Here is a 22208-nt window from a genome sequence, read left to right as displayed (position 1 = left end):
AGGAGTTTAGGGTTAACGTGTCCACAATGCTGTACATAAATAGATAAGCAACAATGACCTACTGTTTAGCACAGGGAACTATACTCTGTACTTTGCAACAAACTATAAAGAAAGCCTGGTAGGCTACAGTCCATGGGGTCGCAAAGAGCTGGACGTGACTGAGCAACTTCACTTTCACTTTCATAAAGGAAAAGAATCTGGAAAAGAATAGATATAAATATACGTATAACTGAATCACTTTGCTGTTCACCTGAAACTAACACAACATTGTGAATCAACTATACTTCAATTAAAAATAATAATTGAAATTGAAAACGAATTTCTCTTGGACAGATGTGGAATTGCTGCATCCTAGGGTGTATGAATGTTTAACTTCAGGACATAGAACCAAATGGTTTTCCAAAGTCAGTAGACCTAATTTTCACTCTCATTGGAATGTAGGTCCACAGTCCTTTAACACTTGTTGGACTTTTTCATTTTTGCTAATTGAATGGTTATCTCACTGGAGTTTTATGTTTCTCTGACAATTAATAATGATGAATACTTCTCACGCTTACTGGCGGCTGTGAAATGTCTCTTCCTATATTTTGATCACTTTTCTCTTGGGTGGTGATTTTCTTACTTGTGTGTAGGAGATGTTGAGCAAGTTACTTGACCATTTGGAGATTATTTTTGCATCTAAAGATGGGGTTGATAGTTCAGTGTTCGGGGGTTGATTTTGGATTCATGTTTATATAACATACCATAAGTACTAGCCTAGAGCACAATAGATGATCAGAAAGCAAAGCTCTTGCTTGTTTCTTGGTCCCTCCCCACCTCCGGAGCCTCTCTTTCATAGACTAGCTTTGTTGGAATGTGCCCCATTTACTTGGTTGGAGAATCTCTGCTTATTGGCCTGGCCAGTGTAGCCCTACTAATATTTTTATACTTTAGAGATTAAGCAATTCAGTGAACTCAGACTCTCTTGGAAGAAATATGGGGAAAGAAAGTTAGAAGGGAAGAGCTTCAATGGAGTCTGGTAAAATAAAGGAGGAAAAAAATTCAGCATCATTATTCCATTTTGCTTTCAGTAGCTCTGTTGGTAGATGTTTAAACTGTGTGTATTAATACAGCATGGGCTTCCCAGGTAACTCAAATGATAAAGAATCTGCCTGCCAATGCAGGAGATGTGGGTTCAATCCCTGGGTCAGGAAGCTCCCCCGGAGGAGGACATGGCAACCCACTCCAGTATTCTTGCTTGGAGAATCCCATGGACAGATAACCCTGGTGGGCTACAGTCTGTGGGGTTGCAAAGAGTCAGACACGACTGAGCATGCAAACCCATTAATAGGGCATTGAAGAGACTTCCTTGGCAGTCCAGTGGTTAAGACTTTGCCTTCCAATGCAGGGAATGCAGGTTCGATCCCTGGTTGGGGAGCTAATATCCTACAAGCCTCGTGGCCAAAAAAACAAAACATAAAACAGAAGTAATATTGTAACAAATTCAATAAGACTTTTTAAATGGTCTACATAAAAAATCTAATTAAAAATATGGCAATTGTGGGAAACTAAGGATTTCTAAAATGCTCATCTACATATTTACACTGAAAATTTGATACAAAGCAGAAGATTCTATGATGCCCGGGAGCCGGCGTTCCTAGGATGCCCTCTGTGACTCACGGTGTTCTCTTTGCTGCTGCCACTGAAGCTGCTTCACAGCACTTTTCAGAGGGCTGCACCGTCATGCAGAGAAGCTACAGAGAGGGGCCGGGAAAACGATTCAGAGACGGGTCTGAAGGACACTGTGGGATGCTGTGCAGTGATTGCTTCCTGCCCCTGGCTTGTTTTTTCGAGCTTTGAATTCAAGGAGAGCAGCTGGATGTGATCGGAAAACAATTGCCTTTACCTCCCTGGATCTGTTTGTGTTTCGTTGAATCTCTTCCTGGAGGAATAGCAGCCAGGATGCCTGCACTCCGGTCACTTTGAAACTGCTGCACTGCAGCATGCCATCCTTCATCTGCCTCTATCTGTGCTCAAAGTCCCTCTTAGGATTTGGAGGTAACGTTTTTGTCTTCCTAACATGAATGTGTGCTTATGAGAAGTGACCATTTATCAAACTCTGAACAGGATAAATGATGAAGCAAGTCCAGTTATAAATTCAACCAGGGAAATGTGGAAATTCTTCTTTAGTGCCTGAAGTCTTTGAAAACGTTGGTTCATTCGTGACTTTGTTACGTTAATTGTTCTCTAGTTTTTCTCTGTTTGAAAGGCTTTGCTTTTCAGTTTTTAGCAGGAAAACCTGGAGGTGAGAACAGATGGGGTTTAGCTACAATGTCATCTCACCTTCCTCTTTATCCTTCTTAGTCTTCGCCAATCTGATTCATCAGAAAGTCTTTGCTCTAAGGACACACACTTAGAGTTAGGAAACAGCTTTCGGTCATTATGGCAACTTCCATGGAAGAAGTGGTTAAAAGCTTGAATGTGCTCCAAAGAGAAGAACGCCACAGGCTTATGCTCAGGCTTTGCAATTCACAAGTTGTTCACAATTCACAAGTTGCAATTCTTTATGCCAAGAATTACACAGACTAGAATAGTCAGATGTAACTTAAATTTATTCTGGAAATAATAGTAAAACAACTTCATTAAAGCGTGGATGATACCTACACCTCAAAGGGAGGGAGCTGCCTGTCAGTCAAGCCAGGGATCTATTTCAGGCTGGAGAGTCTCATGTCTGACATCCTCAGTGGTTTCTGTGGGTCTTTTGTGGATCACTGGGAAAATGAATTTTTAGCAATAATTGGTTTTAGAAGTAACTAATTAGCAAGGTATGTATACAGAAGCAGCAGGAAACTCAGAAAGGTTTCTCTGCGGGCTCTTCTCTTGTTGGAATCTTTTGATCTTGACATGTATTTTATCAAGTGAATTCATAATATTTTCAAAGGGGGCTGTTTCCTTTGTCACCCACCTCGTCCTGAGAGACAAGGGGCTTTGACTGAACAAGAACCCAACCCCTTTCCTGCCAACTACTGAGTTGCTAGTTTCTCTTAATTTTTTCCTTTTCTCAGAGTAACTTTCAAGAACAATATTATTATCTGGGAGATTTTGGTGTGATATTTTGAATATTATCTGTATTTTGCACCACACTTTATTTTTCTTTGAATGTCTGTTTCTGAGCTATTTCTCACATTTATTTTCAACGAATCCAGAAAGTTTTGCAGGGCTATACAAAAATTAACTTTCTAGCATGGAAGTTACAGAGAAAATAGGCCTCCCTTAATAGAGCCATTTTGCTTCAAATGAACCTTTTAGTTGGAAATTGGTAATATTTTGCACCTTGCTGTTCAGTTGCTCCATCAGGTCCCATTCTTTGCAACCCCATGGACTGCAGCACCCCAGGTTTCCCTGTCCCTTACTGTCTCCCAGAGTTTGCTCAAACTCACATCCGTTGAATTGGTGATATCGTCCAACTATCTTATCCTCTGTTGTCCCCTTCTCCCCTCTGCCCTCAATCTTTCCCAGCACCCAGGTCTTTTCCAATGAGTTGCCCCTTTGCATCAGGTGGCCAAATTATTGAAGCTTCAGCTTCAGCATCAGTCTTTCCAATGAATATTCAAGGTTGATTTCCTTTAGGATGGACTGGTTGGATCTCCTTGCTGTCCAAGGGACTCTCAAGAGTCTTCTCCAGCACCACAGTTCAAAAGCATCAATTCTTTGGCTCTCAGCCTTCTTTACAGTCCAGCTGTCACATCTGTACATGACTACTAGAAAAATCATAGCTTTGACTCGACTGATCTTTGTCAGCAAAGTAATGTCTCTGCTTTTCAGTGCACTGGGGTGTGCCTGATTCCTCCAGAACAAACTGACAACACTTGAGAAATGGTGTCTGCCTGTGGGCTTACTAGAGACACCTTACCCAGGAGTTCTATTGGTGGCTGGTCCCATCGACATCCTCTACCACGTTCCCATCAAAATTCTAGGCTCCTGGAGGAAAGTGGGTATTCGGCATAAGCCATGTGGTTTGCACCAACAGTTTGGGCCAAGAGAGTCACCTGATCAGTTGGGAGCAGAGCAAACTCTCCCCTTAATCCAAGTTCCCAGGTACCAGCCAAGGGGCAGTCCTACAAAGAGGCCTTTCTAAGGATAGCATATCAACCTTGCTGCTCTCACACTTCTCTGCATGGGATCTACTGAAGTTTATTGAACAGCTACAGTGACCTTGAAAACCGTGGTTCGAAAGATTTCATTGGAGTGGAGTGGAGAACAGAGTGGAGTAGTTGGTGAGACACTGGAGCCAGGAGCTTGGAAATAATCTAGCCTAAATCTCAGATGTCAGTGTGAGAATAAAAAGAGGAGGGATGGTTGGTAGGAAGAATAACAGGTCGAAGATAAGCAATGCAGGGATAGGAAGTGGTATCTAAGTCTGAGAGATGAACTACCCAGAAGGCTTTTTTCTGGTAGAGGAAGATTATTTAGGTAGAGCTCCTTGATGGGAAGGGAGACATTATAAATTCTGGATATATTGATATATATTATCTATATTATATTACAATTTATTATATATCATATTTCCTACCTACTAGATGAGAAGGGAGACATTCTAAATTCTGGATATATTGATATAACATTTATTTACATTATTGCATATCATATTTATACTATATTAAGGGCTTCCCAGGTGGCACTCAGAGAAGGCAATGGAACCCCACTCCAGTCCTCTTGCCTGGAAAATCCCATGGACGGAGGAGCCTGGTGGGCTGCAGTCCATGGGGTTGCTGGGAGTTGGACACGACTTCACTTTCACTTTCACTTTTCACTTTCATGCATTGGAGAAGGAAATGGCAACCCACTCCAGTGTTCTTGTCTGGAGAATCCCAGGGACAGGGGAGCCTGGTGGGCTGCTGTCTATGGGGTTGCACTGAGTCGGACACGACTGAAGCGACTTAGCAGCAGGTGGCACCAGTGGTTAAGAATCCTCTTGCCAATGCAGGAGATGCAAGAGACTCAAGTTTGATCCCTGGGTTGGGAAGATCCCCTGGAGGAGGGCATGGCAACCCACATATTATTTATATTAATATATTTTATTCATATCATATATATTATTCATATTGTATACAACATATTGTGAAAGTGAAGTCGCTCAGTCGTGTCCGACTCTTTGCAACCCCATGGTCTGTAGCCTACCAGGCTCCTCTGTCCATGGGATTTTCCAGGCAAGAGTACTGGAGTGGGTTGCCATTTCCTTCTCCAGGAGATCTTCCCAACCCAGGGATCAAACCCAGGTCTCCCGCATTGCAGGCAGACGCTTTACCACCTGAGCCATCAGGGAAGCATGTATTATTACACATAATCAAATTATATGTATATCATATAATATAAAATATGAATATTTTACCACCAACAAAATACATTCAAGATATTGGTAAATTACATTAGAAAAACTGATTCTAACTTGAAATTCATGTCCAAGGTATGTTTTTATGTCATGAGTAGACAATGAGAGTAAATCACATAATAAAATAATTAGTGTTGAGAAGAAAATTTAAATTGTATTAGCTGTAAAGGACACACTATTAACAGATATAATTTTAACCTAGAAATATTATTAATGTCATTTTAAAGTATTATATTTTAGGCAACTTATTTTAGCATTTTATTCTACTTACCAATCATTAACAATTGGAATCCTTTACCCAAGCTATCTAATCTGGTCGTGATTTTTTTAAACATAAATAGCTCTTGTTTTTTTTTGTTGTTGTTTGTAAGAAAGAAGTATTGTGTGAACAATTCCCTAGAGGTTTGTTTGCTACAAGGTATAGATTTCTGGTTGGAGTTGATTTAGAAAAGAAACATAGGAAATGGAGTCTGTTAGGGGAATGGGAAGTGATGAGGTCTCTGGTCATTGAACCAAATTGATGAAACAATGTATGTGTATACAGCTTCTAAGAAAAACTCTCTTCTCACTGATTATCTGTACAACATAGGCAGATGCCAGCTGCCTGGAAGAGTATCTGTGCTGTGCCTCCAGTCACAGCGGCTTCTGAGAATCCAGTTATATTTCCTCCCCATAGTTACTACCGTAAATATCCTAGTCCTATTTATTGATTAGCATATAACTGCTTTTGATCAGACTAATAACCACTTTACTTAACCAGAGCAATATTTTACATTCCCTATTTTTTATTCTTTTAATGAAGATTCTCTCTCACTTGCAAGGGCAGAAAATATAGTAACAGGTTTGGGATCATTTTTAGACCTGCCCAAGTTGGGGAACACGTGTGATGCAGGAGCTGGGCAAAGCTACTTCATAAATATGTCCTGTGGAGATGACGTTCTTGTGTTATACAAATTGGATGTGTCAGGATTTTAAATGTCACTTTGGGATTTAATGTGAGAAATTCCTGACTGGCATTTTCTTGACTTTCTTTAGAAGTGACCCCGTAGTCACAGAAACTTAGTTTCAATTCCTTGCTGCTCAGATGTGAGATTTTTCTCTTTCCTTCTTGCAAGTCCAGCCCCCACCTACTCCTGTTCCTCAGAACTCTTGCCATCTTCTTTGAATGTCAGGACTCCCATGAGTGGGGGGCGGTGGATAGATGGGGCATCCTAAATCCTTTTTGCCTTCACAAAGTAGAGGTCTAAAAGCAGGAAAAAGACTATCTTTCTCTTCCATGCAACTATTTTGCTTATTGCTAATTCTTAAAACTCATATCCCATATTGCTCTAAAGTACCTGAGTTAGGCGTCCCAATTGTTCAAACAGAATAAATGGTGGAGGAAGTCAGGGTTAAAAGACGATACAGGAAGGAAAAAGCAGGGCCAGGACCAGGTGAGTCTGAGAGGTATGTACCTTCATGCCTTGTGGACGAGGTAGGTTGCAGGTTTAACTCCTTCAGGGAAAGTGAAGAGGAAGACATAATTAGTGACAGATCTGAAATATCTTAAGATAAAAACCCCAGTTGTCCTACTCCTGAAACCTGAGAGGAGATTCTTCCAGCTGCTCTTTAAGGGTAATGTAAAGGACAATGATTCACCAGCACCCTGTAATAGACAGCTAGACTCATATGGCTGTTGGTTAGGACCTCGTCAGTAGATGCTTATTTACATGCCACACAAACATACATGAGCAGAAGGAGTTCTAAACAGACCACCAATTCCCAGTACACTTGTTGTTGTTCAGTCACTCAGTCGTATCTGACTCTTTGTGACCCTGTGGACTGCAGCACACCAGTCTTCCCTGACCTTCTCTATCTCCTGGAGTTTGCTCAGACTCATGTCCACTGGGACAGTGATGCTATCTAACCCTCTCGTCCTCTGCCATTTCCTTTTCCTTTTGCCCTCACTCTTCCCAGCATCAGGGTCTTTTCCAGTGAGTCACACCTTCACATCAGGTGGTCAAAGTATTGGAGATTCAGCTTCAGTATCAGTCCTTCCAATGAATAGTCAGGGTTGATTTCCTTTAGGATTGACTGGTTTGATATCCTTGCAGTCCAGGGGACTCTCAAGAGTCCTCTTCAGCACCACAATTCAAAGGCATCAATTCTTTGGCACTTAGCCTTCTTTATGGTCCAACTCTCACATCTGTACATAACTACTGGAAAAACCATAACTTTGACTATACTGACCTTTGTTGGCAAAGTGATAACTCTACTTTTTAAATATGCTATCTAGGTTTGTCAGAGCTTTTCTTCCAAGGAGCAAGCATCTTTTAATTTCATGACTACAGTCACCATCTGCAGTGATTTTGTAGCCCAAGAAAATAAAATCTGTCACTGTTTCTACTTTTTCCCCATCTATTTGCCATGAAGTTATGGGACCAGATGCCATGATCTTCGTTTTTTGAATGCTGAGTTTTAGGTCAGCTTTTTCACTGTCATCTTTCACTTTCATCAAGAGGCTCTTTAGTTCCTCTTTGCTTTCTGCCATTAGAGTGGTATCATCTGCATATCTGAGGTTATTGATATTTCTCCTGGCAATCTTGATTCCAGCTTGTGATTCATCCAGCCCAGCGTTTCTCATAATGTACTCTGCATAGAAGTTAAATAAGCATGGTGACAATATACAGCCTGGATGTACTCCTTTCCCAATTTTGAACCAGTCTGTTATTCCACCTCCAGTTCTAACTGTTGCTTCTTGACCTGTGTACAGGTTTCTCAGGAGACAGGTAAGGTGGTCTGGTATTCAGCCTAAGAGGTTAACATTTTTCTATAGACAAGAAGAAGGTGGAGGACATGGGGGGTGGGGCAAGATCTCTTCTAGGAAGGCCCCATAGGGTTCTGCTCAACTATGGAAGGACAGAGTTAATTTTTTCTACTCACGTTTAAGGACACATCCCTAAATGGATGGTCACTGTGGCTTCACTTAGGTATGATACAAGGGAGGATCCACAGCAGGGATAAAAATCCACTTCAAACCAACATGGAACATGATTCTAACTCAAGTTTCTTACCTTTATAGCAGTTATCTGGAAAAGTTAAAATTTGGGGGTAAGAATCATTGAACACCACATTGCCCAGAAATGAAATGTCATTAAAATCGCATTATGTTTTGCCCACTGGAAAAGAAGTCCTAAAATGCATCATGCTGAAATGCAATTAATTACCCAAGAGCTATGAATCCTCAGAGGCCTAGCATTTGGTACAGAACAGGCTGAAAAAAATAAACTCCAAGAAATGATGCTTAAATTTTGATCACATTGCTGCTCATGTCAAAATAGAGTCTAGCCAACCTAGAGAACGTTTGCATTCCTTTCTCTAAAAGAAGAATTTTTTAATAAGCAGGTCAATGTATTTGAAAATGGAATTTTATTTGACATGAACTAATGGCTCAATGGTGAGGAAATTTAGAGCCAATGTGTATTTCTGATGCCTCTTGGAATGTTTTCAAATGTGTTTACAACCACTTTTCTCAGAGTACATGACTTCAGAATGCTGAAAGTTTTCCACTTTACCCTTCAAAATGTGCTAATATAACAGAGAAGTCCATTTCAAAGCAATGCACATAATTTAAATTCTCCATGTGTACTGGACTTATATTCAGAAAGAAAGAAAGTCTCTAAAAACTTGGCATTTGATAAGAAAAAAACATACAGACTATTCAACACAATGAAACCTATTTTATTTCAAGGATTACAAAGTTCGATGGAAAATGCTGATAAGCTTGCTTTTCCATAATGACTGCAGTCTGCTCCCTCACCTCTGACATCTCTTGCCACGTCTCTGTTGCCAGGCAACAGCAGAGAAATAAAACCTGTGTAAGGAAACTTCCCTACATAAGGAACTACATAAGAATGGCCTGTATTCTTGAAGCTGGTGAACCACTTATTTAGAATTTTAAATGCATTTTTTATGTTAAAAATATTATCAATAGCAATTCAGTGCCCCAGCCAGCTGCTGTAAGTCTGTTTAACTCTTGATGCCCTTCCAGGATTAAAAAGTAGCACCTTTTCTATCCAGAGTGAACAGGACACGTAGTAAACTCCTCGACCTCCAGACAGCCTCCTTATAAGAATTATAACAACTATCCCATACCCAACAAATAATACTCTTTTTAAAGATTCATTAGTAAGTCAAAGACAAATATCATATAACATCACATATGATGATATGTAGAATCTAAAAAAAAAAAATGACACGAACTTATTTACAAAACAGAAATAGACCCACAGCCATAGAAAACAAACTTACGGTTCAGTTCAGTTCAGTCGCTCAGTCATGTCCGACTCTTTGTGACCCCATGAATCGCAGCACGCCAGGCCTCCCTGTCCATCACCAACTCCCAGAGATCACCCAAACTCATGTCCATCGAGTCGGTGATGCCATCCAGCCATCTCATCCTCTGTTATCCCCTTCTCCTCCTGCCCCCAATTCCTCCGATCATCAGAGTCTTTTCCAATGAGTCAACTCTTCACATGAGGTGGCCAAAGTACTGCAGTTTCAGATTTAGCATCAGTCCTTCCAAAGAACACCCAGGACTAATCCCATTTAGAATGGACTGGTTGGATCTCCTTGCAGTCCAAGGGACTCTGAAGAGTCTTCTCCGACACCACAGTTCAAAAGCATCAATTCTTCGGCCCTCAGCTTTCTTCACAGTCCAACTCTCACATCCATACATGACTACTGGAAAAACCATAGCCTTGACTAGATGGACCTTTGTTGGCAAAGTAATATCTCTGCTTTTGAATATGCTATCTAGGTTGCTCATAACTTTCATTCCAAGGAGTAAGCGTCTTTTAATTTCATGGCTACACTCACCATCTGCAGTGATTTTGGAGCCCCAAAAAATAAAGTCTGACACTGTTTCCACTGTTTCCCCATCTATTTCCCATGAAGTGATGGGACCAGATGCCATGATCTTCGTTTTCTGAATGTTGAGCTTTAAGCCAACTTTTTCACTCTCCTCTTTCACTTTCATCAACAGGCTTTTGAGTTCCTCTTCACTTTCTGCCATAAGGGTGGTGTCATCTGCATATCTGAGGTTATTGATATTTCTCCAGGCAATCTTGATTCCAGCTTGTGCTTCTTCCAGCCCAGCGTTTCTCATGATGTACTCTGCATATAAGTTAAATAAGCAGGGTGACAATATACAGCCTTGACTTACTCCTTTTCCTATTTGGAACCAGTCAGTTGTTCCATGTCCAGTTCTAACTGTTGCTTCCTGACCTGCATACAGATTTCTCAAGAGGCAGGTCAGGTGGTCTGGGATTCCCATCTCTTTCAGAATTTTCCACAGTTTATTGTGATCCACACAGTCAAAGGCTTTGGCATAGTCAATAAAGCAGAAATAGATGTTTTTCTGGAACTCTTCCTTTTTCCATGATCCAGAGGATGTCAGCAATTTGATCTCTGGTTCCTCTGCCTTTTCTAAAACCAGCTTGAACATCTGGAAGTTCATGGTTCACATATTGCTGAAGCCTGGCTTGGAGAATTTTGAGCATTACTTTACTAGCGTGTGAGATGAGTGCAATTGTGCGGTAGTTTGAGCATTCTTTGGCATTGCCTTTCTTTGGGATTGGAATGAAAACTGACCTTTTCCAGTCCTGTGGCCACTGCTGAGTTTTCCAAGTTTGCTGGCATATTGAGTGCAGCACTTTCAGCATTATCTTCCAGAATTTGAAATAGCTCAACTGGAATTCCATCACCTCCACTAGTTCGTAGTGATGCTAAGGCCCACTTGACTTCACATTCCAGGATGTCTGGCTCTAGGTGACTGATCACACCATCGTGATTATCTGGGTTGTGAAGATCTTTTGTGTACATTTCTTCTGTGTATTCTTGACACCTCTTCTTAATATCTTCTGCTTCTGTTAGGTCCATACCATTTCTGTCCTTTATCGAGCCCATCTTTGTATAAAATGTTCCCTTGGTATCTCTCATTTCCTTGAAGAGATCTCTAGTCTTTCCCATTCTATTGTTTTCCTCTATTTCTTTGCACTGATCGCTGAGGAAGGCTTTCTTATCTCTCCTTGCTATTCTTTGGAACTCTGCATTCAGATGCTTATATCTTTCCTTTTCTCCTTTGCTTTTCTCTTCTCTGCTTTTCACAGCTACTTGTAAGGCCTCCCCAGACAGCCATTTTGCTTTTATGGTTACCAAAGGGAAAAGAGCAGGAGGGATAAATTAGGAGTTAGTGATTAACATATAGATACTCACACTATTATATTTAGAATACGCAAACAACAAGGACCTACTGTATAGCACAGGAAAATGTACTCAATATCTTGTAATAACCTATAATGGAAAAGAATCTGAAAAAAAAAAATATATATATATAAAACTGAGTCACTTTTCTGTACACCTGAAACTAACAAAGCATTGTGAATTAACTATACTTCAATTAAAAAACTGAATTACCAAAAAATTTATCATACTAAATTCTAATGTTTGGAGTACAAAAAAAAGACTCATTAGTGTACATTTTAGAAAGCTTGAATCATAAATAGAAAGAAAGTTAAGTGGGATCGAGACCTGTAAGCAGCACCATCGAGGTTTGAAGATGCCTCATTTGGGTTGGACTAATTCCAAATTCTGTTTTCTTGCTTTTTAATACTGATAGACTTTTATGCTTTGTGCACATAAATAAGAAACTGTATTGATGTTACCAGAAACGTCTTCTTTTAATTCTCTTTGTGCCTGCGCTTCCCTGTAGTGTGGTCTGTGTTGGCAGTAAGCTGCAGTGGAGGTGCTATGCTGGCATCTTAGAGGTGTGGAGGGAAGAACTCTGACGTCCAACATCAACATCTTGGTCAAGTAAAGTCTTCAGGGTGTTTTGCACACAAATTGTAGTCAGATAGCTATGCGTGTTTAGAGTAAATCTCCAGTTTGTAATTTTCCTTAGAATTTTGCAAAATGTTGTGACAGATATTTGTCAGAAGAAAACAGCACTGATTACAAGTTTTGAAGAGGTATGTCTTCAGGTCTAAGCAAAGTTCATCTAGCTGTATAGCTGAACTTTGCTATCAAAGTACCACAGTTTTGGAAAAGGAAATGGCAACCCGCTCTGGGATTCTTGCCTGGGAAATCCCATTGACAGAGGAGTCCATGGGGTCGCACAAGAGTAGGGCATGACTTGGCCACTAAACAACAAATCCCGCATGACCTCATTCTAAGCAATTCATTTCAAAAGACCCTGTTTCCAACTAAGATCACATTCTGAGTTTCTGGATAAACATTTTTTTTTTTTTTTTGAGAGAAACACTATTCACCGTAGTACAGTGATATTCTGTGTGTCTCAAGGGAATTTATATTCTGCAGTTGCTGGCTGTAGTGTTCTATGCCCAGTAGGTATATTTAAGTAAAGTTTTGAACCAATTCTAACATATGACTACAATTTTTCTTTTCTTTTATTAGTTACTGAATGTGATAAGTATCAATCGTGATTTAGATGTTTGTATTTCTTTTTAATTCTATCAGTTTCTACCATGTATATTTTTAGTCATATTGGTTATATACAAATTAAAAAAATTTAGATATCCACTTGGATTTAATATTTTCATTAATAAATATCCCTTTAAAAGCAAAAAAGTACCACAATTTAATTATGCCTAAGATTTGGTATGAATTCATGCATTGGAGAAGGAAATGGCAACCCACTCCAGTGTTCTTGCCTGGAGGATCCCAGGGACGGGGGAGCCTGGTGGGCTGCCGTCTATGGGGTCACACAGAGTCAGACACAACTGAAGCAACTTAGCAGCAGCAGCAGCAGCATACCAATATATTGCCATAGGGAAATATTTTAAGAATTCCAACTAGGGACACACGATAAACATCTTCCACTTAGAGGCAGTGAAAGTAAGCTATTGAAAGCTGTGTGTGCCTGGGAAAAAGAGGAAAAGTAGCAAGGTCTTCACCTCTGGGTAAAAGAAATATACATCTCTGAGTTAGTCACCTAACCTAGTGTTAAGAACTGTGTCGTAAAACACAGTTGGCCCTTAAGAGGCCAAGAACATGCTTCCCTCTCACCCGCTCCTCTCATCCCTCAGGTGGGCTACTCGTTCACAATGGGGGCATCACTAATCTGACAACTATGTTGTATTATATGCTATACCTCAGCAACGTTTTAATCGAGTTGTTCACAAGCCCTGCTGACTCTTAATTGCTGTTTTGGTCACGCACCCAACAGAGACAGTGATTCCGAATTAGAAAGTGAGTGATTGGTAGTAAACATTTGATTAACTTCATACAATAAGTACCAGTACTTGCTAAAAATATTGAGAGGTAGCTGACCACTCTCTTTAAAATGAGGGTGGTCAAACTAAAAATCTAAACTAAAAATGTTCTGCTCACCAAAACAAATTCTGCTGTTACTATTCTGTTTCATTTTTTCCCCTTTAGATTGCCTCTAGATCTGAAGGGCTAATTTTGAGAATTCCTATTCCAGATTACTGAAAATTGTGCTAAAAAGCTATGCAGTCCCATTGAAAGAAAACATTACCCAATCAAATCTACCGATTGTAATCAAGATACATTTTATAAAATTGTATTTATGGAAAAGTTCCATTGTTTGTTGTTGTTTGTTGCTATGTCATGTCCGACTCTTTGCACCCCATGGTCTGCGGCACATTGGGCTCCCCTGTCCTTCAATATCTCCCAAAGTCTTCTCAAATTCTTGTCTGTTTAGCTGGTGATGCTATCTAACCATCTCATCCTCTGCCGCCCCCTTCTCCTTTTGCCGTCAATCTTTCCCAGCATCAGGGTCTTTTCCAATGGGTTGGCTCTTTGCATCAGGTGGCCAAAGTATTTGGAGCTTCAGCTTCAGCATCAGTCCTTCCATTGAATATTCAGGGGTGATTTCCTTTAGGATTGACTGGCTTGATCTTGTAGGAGCTTGCATAATCGTCACTAAACTCAATTTTTTCAATAGTCCACGTTTTTATAACTGAAAGTCTTAGTTTTATTTTTCTCATTGTTCAGCTTGAGCTTCTTACAGAATTTCTTAAGTTCAAAGCATGCTGGGGCTATGCCAAGGCTCTTTGAAGAAGTGGGTAACATACAACAACATATTCAATAAAAACTTCTTAATTTGGAAATCCGGGGATCTGAAAGTATGGACTTGAAGAACAAAAAACTTTACATTCTTCCTCCAAGAGAGATCCTGGGAATGGTCTATATATATATACTGCTAGGAACATTACTGTAACTTTGTTAGTCTCTCCTCTTGTTGACAAATATCAGTATCACCCAGAGATGTTTTGCATTTAATCAGGGCTTGAGTATACCCCAGGGAGCACCCTAGCAAATGTGGAGAGACCTCTGGGAAATCTAGATCCATATTTTCACATCTAGTGTTTTAAAAACATTCTTTGATATTCAACAAAGCCTTTCCTTTCTCTCAGATTTGACTGTTTTTCTTTGTAACCATCCAGAAGAATTGGTATAAATCACAGTGGAAGGAGAACGGCAGCTTTCGAGCATGGATGGGACAGTACTTCATTGAGGACCAGTGATCTTCATACTTTTTGCTTCTATGCCACCTAGAAGAAGTTTGAGAAACTATGTACCCCTTGTCCATTTTTAGGCTCATATCTAAATGATTTTACACTAAATTTTTTCATGTCAAATTTAAATGGTTATACCACACATGGTTTTAGTTATCATGCATATATGATACTTTTCATAATCAAACAAGTACATCACTCTTCTATATGTATCTTTTAAATTCTGTAGCGATCTTCCTGACCCAGGGATCAAACCCAGGTTTCTCATGTAATAGACAGATTTTTTTTTTTAACCATCTGAACCACCAGGGAAGCCCCAATAATACTGGAGTGGGTAGCCATTCTCTTCTCCAGGGGATTTTCCTGACCCAGGGATTGAACCTGGGTCTCCTGCATTGCAGGCAGATTCTCTACCATCTGAGCCACCGGGGAAGCCCTAGCAATTTCCTACTGGCCATCTATTTTACAAGGACAGGAACAAGCTTTTCTTTTGCAGATATTTTGCATCATTTCTTTCTCTCCTTAAACTTTATTTTTTTTTCTACTTGCTCCATAGAATATAACCCTCATATGGTATTTTTATGCTTGAAAGTATTTTATTGATTGCCTATCATAATTCTCTGCAAAAATTGGGTATGTAAATTGAAATTTGAACTTCATTTTTCACTTTATGTGATATAATATTCTGTGTTTGACCTACTGTGCAGCACAGGGAACTATACTCAATATTTTATAATAACCTATAGGAATGAAGAGTCTGAAAAAGAATATATATATTCACTTTGCTGTATACCTGAAACTAACACATTATAAATCAACTATACTTCTAGAAAGAGAAAAAAAAACTGTCGTATAATATCACTTCTATGTGGAATCTAGAAAAATGATACAGATGAACTTATTTGCAAAGCAGAAATAGAGACACAGAGAACAAACATGTGTACACCAAGGAAGGAAGGCAGGTGTGAGATGAACTGGAGAATTGGGATTGATATATACAAGTGAGTGTGTGCTAAGTCCCTCGGTCGTGTCTGACTCTGCGTGACCCTATGCACTGTACCCCGCCAGGCTCCTCTGTCCATGGGATTCTCCAGGCAAGAATACTGGAGTGGGTTGCCAGGCCCTCCTCTAGGGGATCTTCCCTACTCAGGGGTTGAACCCAGGTCTCCCACATTGCAGGCAGATTCTTTACCATCTGAGCCACCAGAACATATACACACGGCTATGTATAAAACAGTAAACTAATGAGAACCTACTGAATCACACAATGAACTCTGTTCAGTGCTCTCTGGTGAACGAAATGGAAGGAAATATTACTGGCACTGCTCTTGTTGGATGGATTCTTCCCTATCTTTCAGCTCACAGTGAGTGCTGTTAACAGCTTCCTCCCCACACCGTGTCAGCCTGGGGGTGATAAAGTATCCCTCCTCTTCCCAGTCCTGGTGCCTCAACACCCCTTGTTGGCTTCTCTAACATTCCCTGCCTTATTTCTCTGAAATTCACAGCTGCGTACGCCTCTTGCTTCCTGGGGCAGTCTTGATGGATACATGCACAAATCAAGCTAATAGATAGCTAAAATGTGTTTCCTACTTCAACAATTGAGCTAGAGCAAAATTCTGTATTTTGGCATATGTCATGTTTTTCTTAGAAGTCATTTATTTGACCAAGCCCATTAGACAGAGAAGCTGAAAGATGCAAGTATTATACGTTATGAATCAGTAGTCTAGTCTTAAAATATCAACGAATTGAACTGCATTATGTTTTTCTGTGTGTGGTACTGGCTAAGACAAATAGAATTTCCTCTCTGGTCATTTAAGTCCTTTCCAAAGATAACTGTTTGGTGGCCTGGTTATTAAGTGAGTGCCACGAAGCCTGACAACATGACACACTTGCAGGCAGATGCTGGGAAGACAGTGAGGATTCAAGCTCTTGGTGTCCCAGATATTTTGTAGAATGTCCCTCCATTTGGCTTTGTCTCATGTACGTGAAAGTGTTAGTTGCTCAGTCATGTCCAGTTTTTTGCAACCCTATGGGCTGCAGCCCGCCAGGCTCCTCTGTCCCTGTAATTCTCCAGGGAAGAATATTGGAGTGGGTAGCCATTCTCTTCTCCAGGGGATCTTCGCAACCCAGGGATCGAACCTGGGTCTCCTGCATTGCAGGCAGATTCTTTACTGACTGAGCCACCAGGAAAGTCCCATGTTTCCCATGAATAGACTAAGGTCATGCATTTGGGGAAGAACCTACACAGGTGATGTGACCTCTCAGTGCATCATGTTGGGAGCCTGTGACCTCTGTGTTAACATTATTGGTGATGTCAACTTTCATCACCTGAGTTAAGGTGGTTCCTACTATAAGGAGGGTAACATGCATCCGTCTGTAGTTAATAAATATTTGTGGGGAGATACTCTGAAACTTAAACTTTCACCCCCTAATTTTGGCATTCATCCATGGATCTGGTGATTTTTCTATTTCCTTCCTTCATCCTACAATTATTAGTTGGAATTCTTCTGTAAGAGTTGTGCCTTCTCCTATTTCTGTGTATTTAGTCAGTCATTTATTTATAACGGTATGGAGTCATGGATATTTACTTGATTCTTTGGGTTATACTCGAGTATCATCCTTATTTCCTTTTTTTGCTCAAATTGTTCCAGTCTTGGCTCTTAGGAGCTCCCATGTCCCTTCCATTATGCCCCCCAACTTATTTTTAGGCACTTTCTTTATGGCTCAAAAAGATGCTGCAGGCTTAGCACATGAAGCACGTTTATGGGATTTTTAATTATGTATCCTACTTGAAAATTAAAATTTCTCCTTGGACATCTCATTCAGTTGATCACTAGCCTTTTAGAAGGTTCTTGTGAAGGATTTGCCATGTGTGGCCGTAAGAAAACCGCAGAAGATAATACATTCTTTGTTCTTTCCCCCCAATATAATGTCTTGGAAATTACCATGTAAAGTATGGAACATAACATTTGAGTCACATAACAAGGCCTGCCATTCAATTTCCTTTCAATAAACATGCAGATGTTCCCCTTGCTGATCAATGTACCCGAACAAATGTAGATTTTTTTCAGAATGGTGCAGTGGGGTATCCTGCAGTGTTCTCCAGAACTAGGATCTGCAGGCTTCATTCCCCTGCATATTCAGATAGACTTTGTACTTCACCTGAGGCTTTGACGTTGTTCAGTAACAGGTTGTCTCTTCCTACAGAGTGAATTAAGTTTGAAAAAGTTAAAATTAAAAAGTTACTCTTATCAGGCAGTTTGTGTTGCCAAAGTTGTTTAGTTTTTCTAAATGCTTCCCTGGGGGAACTATTTCTAAACAACCAATTTTAAGTTAGGAATAAGAGTTCTTCATTCTTTTTTTTTTTTATCTCCTATATTTATTTATTTGGCTGCATTTACATCTTAGTTGTGGCACTTGGGGTCTTCATGGCATCATGCGGGATTTTTATGTCGGCGCACAGACTCTCTAGTTCTGGAACACAGGCTCAGTAGTTGTGACACGCATGTGGGCTTAGTTGCTCCTCGGCATATAGGATCTTAGTTCCCGGGCCATGGGTCAAACCCACATTCCCTGTATTGCAAGGTGGATTCTTAAACACTGGACAGCTAGGGAAGTCCCTCTTCTTCATTCTTAAAGTTACTGCATCTAGACTAGTATAGACTATGGATGTCCTCCTCACCCCTCCACTCATCAGGCAGTTGCTATGCAATTAATCAAGGGAACCCATCTAATTTTAGGTTGAACTTTAATTAGCTCTTGTGCTATCACCATTTTTTTTTTTGCCCTTTTATACAAACACTTTAGATTACTTTCAGCATTTCTGAAACTCAAAGTTGGGGAAAAACCTGATCCAACACACAGATGCCAAGAGGATTTGCAGGGAGCGTCTTGGCGAGGTTACCGGAGGTGCGTATATTTTTGTGTCTGGATGGTATAGTAGAGTTTGAGCCAAAGATCAAAATAAGATGGCAAATAAAAAATAGCCTACCTATCCATTCATCTGCTGATGGGCATCTAGGTTGCTTCCATGTCCTAGCTATTATAAACAGTGCTGTGATGAACATTGGGGTACACGTGTCTCTGTGGTACATACACACAATGGAGTATTACTCAGCCATTAAAAAGAATACATTTGAATCAGTTCTAATGAGGTCGATGAAACTGGAACCTATTATACAGAGTGAAGTAAGCCAGAAAGAAAAACACCAATACAGTATACTAACACATATATGTGGAATTTAGAAAGATGGTAACAATAACCCGGTGTACGAGACAGCAAAAGAGACACGGATGTATAGATCAGTCTTATGGACTCTGTGGGAGAGGGAGAGGGTGGGAAGATTTGGGAGAATGGCATTGAAACATGTATAATATCATGTATGAAATGAGTCGCCAGTCCAGGTTCGATGCACGATACTGGATGCTTGGGGCTGGTGCACTGGGACGACCCAGAGGGAGGGTATGGGGAGGGAGGAGGGAGGAGGGTTCAGGATGGGGAGCATGGGTATACCTGTGGCGGATTCATTTTTATGTTTGGCAAAACTAATACAATATTGTAAAGTTTAAAAATAAAATAAAATAAAAAGATAGCCTACCTATAGAGGTAGGTGAAATAGCATGTCCGTGCTTTAGCATGCATAAAGGCAAAATTTAAACTATAATATCTAACATCGTGATATAGGTGCAATATCATGAAATTTTCTCTCATCTTTTTGAAAACTGCTAATTATGTGGTAGGTGAAAAATATTTTATGTAGATCACATACCAAGAACCTGAGGTAGTTATTAAGCCATCAGTAATATTGTTTAGTATTCATTAGTTTTTCTAGAGAAGCAACCAAGTAAATACTGCCTGATTGATATGAACTGCAAGAAGGTTTCAAATTAATCCGAATAACCATGAACTTATGAACACTGACATCCATAGGTTCATTTGTAGATTGATTGTTTGGAGCTCAGAAGACAGACTGTTTTAGTGGTTGGCTTCCCAGGTAATTGGATGGAGGTCTGTTTCATCCCTTTGAAGAACAGATTGTTGTTGTTGTTCAGTCGCTAAGTTGTGTCCAACTCTTTGTGACGCCATGGACTGCAGCATGCCAGGCTTGCCTATCCTTCACTATATCCTGGAGTTTGCTCAAACTCATGTCCATTGAGTCCATGATGGCATCCAACCATCTCATCCTCTGTCGTCCCCTTCTCCTCCTGCCCTCAATCTTTCCCAGCATCAGAGTCTTTTCCATTGAGTTGGCCCTTTGCATCAGGTGGACAAAGTATTAGAGCTAAACTCTAGTATTTCAATTCTACTGAATTGACGATTTTTGCATGGCAGCTGTGAAACTTTGCTTTTTGGATCCTATCTCTGGTGAGAATTCAGTTAGCTAGGATTTCACAGATGGTCCCTATATAAGATTCTCCTGGTGTCCTAAGATGGGGGAGAAGCAGGGCTCTCTTGGGAACAGAGACTTCCTGTAGTTGAGGTAGGTCCTCCAGGTACCCATAACTTTCTCTCTCTTTGCATAAAATTGATGTTCTAAATTAGGAACCTAGGGAAATTTTTCTTCTCCATTAATTTGAAAATAGGGCTGTTAAAAGTCCAGACTTAATGATATGAGAACATTTCGTGATAGGAAAACATCATCATCTATTCTCCTGATCAACTTGGGAGTAACTGTGGCTGCCTTGACTTCATAAAGATAAAACTGCTGCCAAATATTTTGAAGATCACAAAGTTCTCCACAGGAAAAAAGAAATGTATATTCATCTTCATAAGGAATGCATGCCAAATTTTTCTTTTCTGAGGTACTCTACAGAAATGGGTCCTGGAAACTTTTTACTTTAGAAACTATCATTTAATTAATTTCAGACGCTGTGTAATGTTGGCAAGGAAAATTCTCATAAAGTTTAAAAAACTCAGACTTGATGTAGTCTAATTGAATTAAAGCACCACTGCTGAAGACTAAGTACCTTTGTAGAATATCAATGTCTGTCCTGTGGTGCCCTCTCCCAGATAATGACCCTTGGGGAAATGAGTGTGTTTCTACATCAATATGAATAATCACAGCTAACATTATAGTGGGCTTCCTATGCCTTAGACATACTAGGAAGAACTTAACATATCTGATTCTCAAGCAACCCTAGGATGAGGGTGATTCCCACTCTGCATTGAAATCACTGAGGCCTTAGGGGATAATTTACTGGGCTTCCTCAGTGGCTCAATGGTAAAAATCCTCCTGCAAAGCAGGAGACACAGGAGACATGGATTCGATAGCTTGGTCGAGAAGATCCCCTGGAGTAGGGCATAGTAACCCACTCCAGTAGTCTTGCCGGGAAATTCCCATGGATAGAGGAGTCTGGCAGGCTATGGTCCTTAGGGTCACAAAGAGTTGAACACAACCGAAGCAACTGAGCACTAGAGATTCCAAAGTCAGGTTTAAACGCAACTCTTAACACCTAGTCTGTGCAGCTTCTATATAACTAAATTTAATATGTAATTATACTTCATACTAGAAGCTCAAACCCTCCCTGTAAACATAATGGTAGCTGGATACACATCCCATTCTCTGTTATTCATTTCTGAGATTTTTGTAGGCTCATTTCTGCTTCCCATTTGAAAGGGTCTCAGAGTGCTTCCCTCTGACACTGGAAATTTCTGTCCACTAGCAAAGCCCTGTTTCAAGGCCCCAGGTTCTAGTAATCCTGCATGGTTATTGTAGGGTTCTATGTTTGCATGGATTACAGAAAGCTTGGCCATTATATGAAAAAAAAATTTTTTTTAGCAAATATATCAGAGAGCATTCATTCAAAGGAATGTTGTCTTCTTGAAGAGGGAGAGGAGAGAGCTGTCAAATAAATACTTCTATGCAGACAAATGCAGTTCTATCTAAGATCTTTATTGTGACCTTGGGCACAGACTGAATTTCTCAGGTGTTAGATGGTACAATATAGATTTAGGGGTTTTCTGAATCTCAAGTGATAGAGTGAATGTAACATACTTACCAAGTGCCTGGCAGATAGTAGGCTGTCGATAAATGAGAGCTATGTTTGTGAATGGAGATGATTCTGTGGCTCAGAGTATTTTTGGAACTGCTTTTTGAACTTCCTTCCAAACTAGTCCATTAAACTCTTCTAAGAACTCAGTTGAATGTGTTTATAGTTAGAACTCCCGGTTTGTGTCTTTCTTTCTTTTTTTTTTGATGGCCAATGGCTCTGACCCCAGTTGATCCCTTTATTCATTAGTCTGGTGCTAAATCATTTTGTCTCCTTCAAAAATATGTATCTATCTTCAGCAACATGAG

General features: G+C 40.1%; 1 protein-coding gene across 24 annotated transcripts in view; it reads left to right on the top strand.

Moving 5' to 3' along the window:
* The window catches only part of EPB41L3 (erythrocyte membrane protein band 4.1 like 3), a 240242-nt gene that overhangs the window by 57824 nt on the left and 160210 nt on the right, over positions 1–22208 (top strand). For 4 of the 24 annotated variants that reach the window (XM_027526360.1, XM_027526359.1, XM_027526358.1 and 1 more), the window contains exon 1: positions 1744–2037. The exons of 1 other annotated variant lie outside the window; for it this stretch is intronic. In XM_027526360.1, coding sequence (XP_027382161.1) covers positions 1983–2037 — 55 coding nt within the window. In that variant the 5' untranslated portion in view covers positions 1744–1982. Of the gene's footprint in view, positions 1–1739; positions 2038–22208 lie in introns of those variants that run through there. 19 more of the 24 variants (XM_027526368.1, XM_027526362.1, XM_027526370.1 and 16 more) reach the window with 12 other exon arrangements.

This window comes from Bos indicus x Bos taurus, chromosome 24 (assembly GCF_003369695.1).
Source record: "Bos indicus x Bos taurus breed Angus x Brahman F1 hybrid chromosome 24, Bos_hybrid_MaternalHap_v2.0, whole genome shotgun sequence".
NCBI classification, from domain to species: domain Eukaryota; kingdom Metazoa; phylum Chordata; class Mammalia; order Artiodactyla; family Bovidae; genus Bos; species Bos indicus x Bos taurus.
The sequence above is the reverse complement of the archived record's forward strand: the minus strand, read 5'-3'. Positions and strand labels throughout refer to the sequence as shown.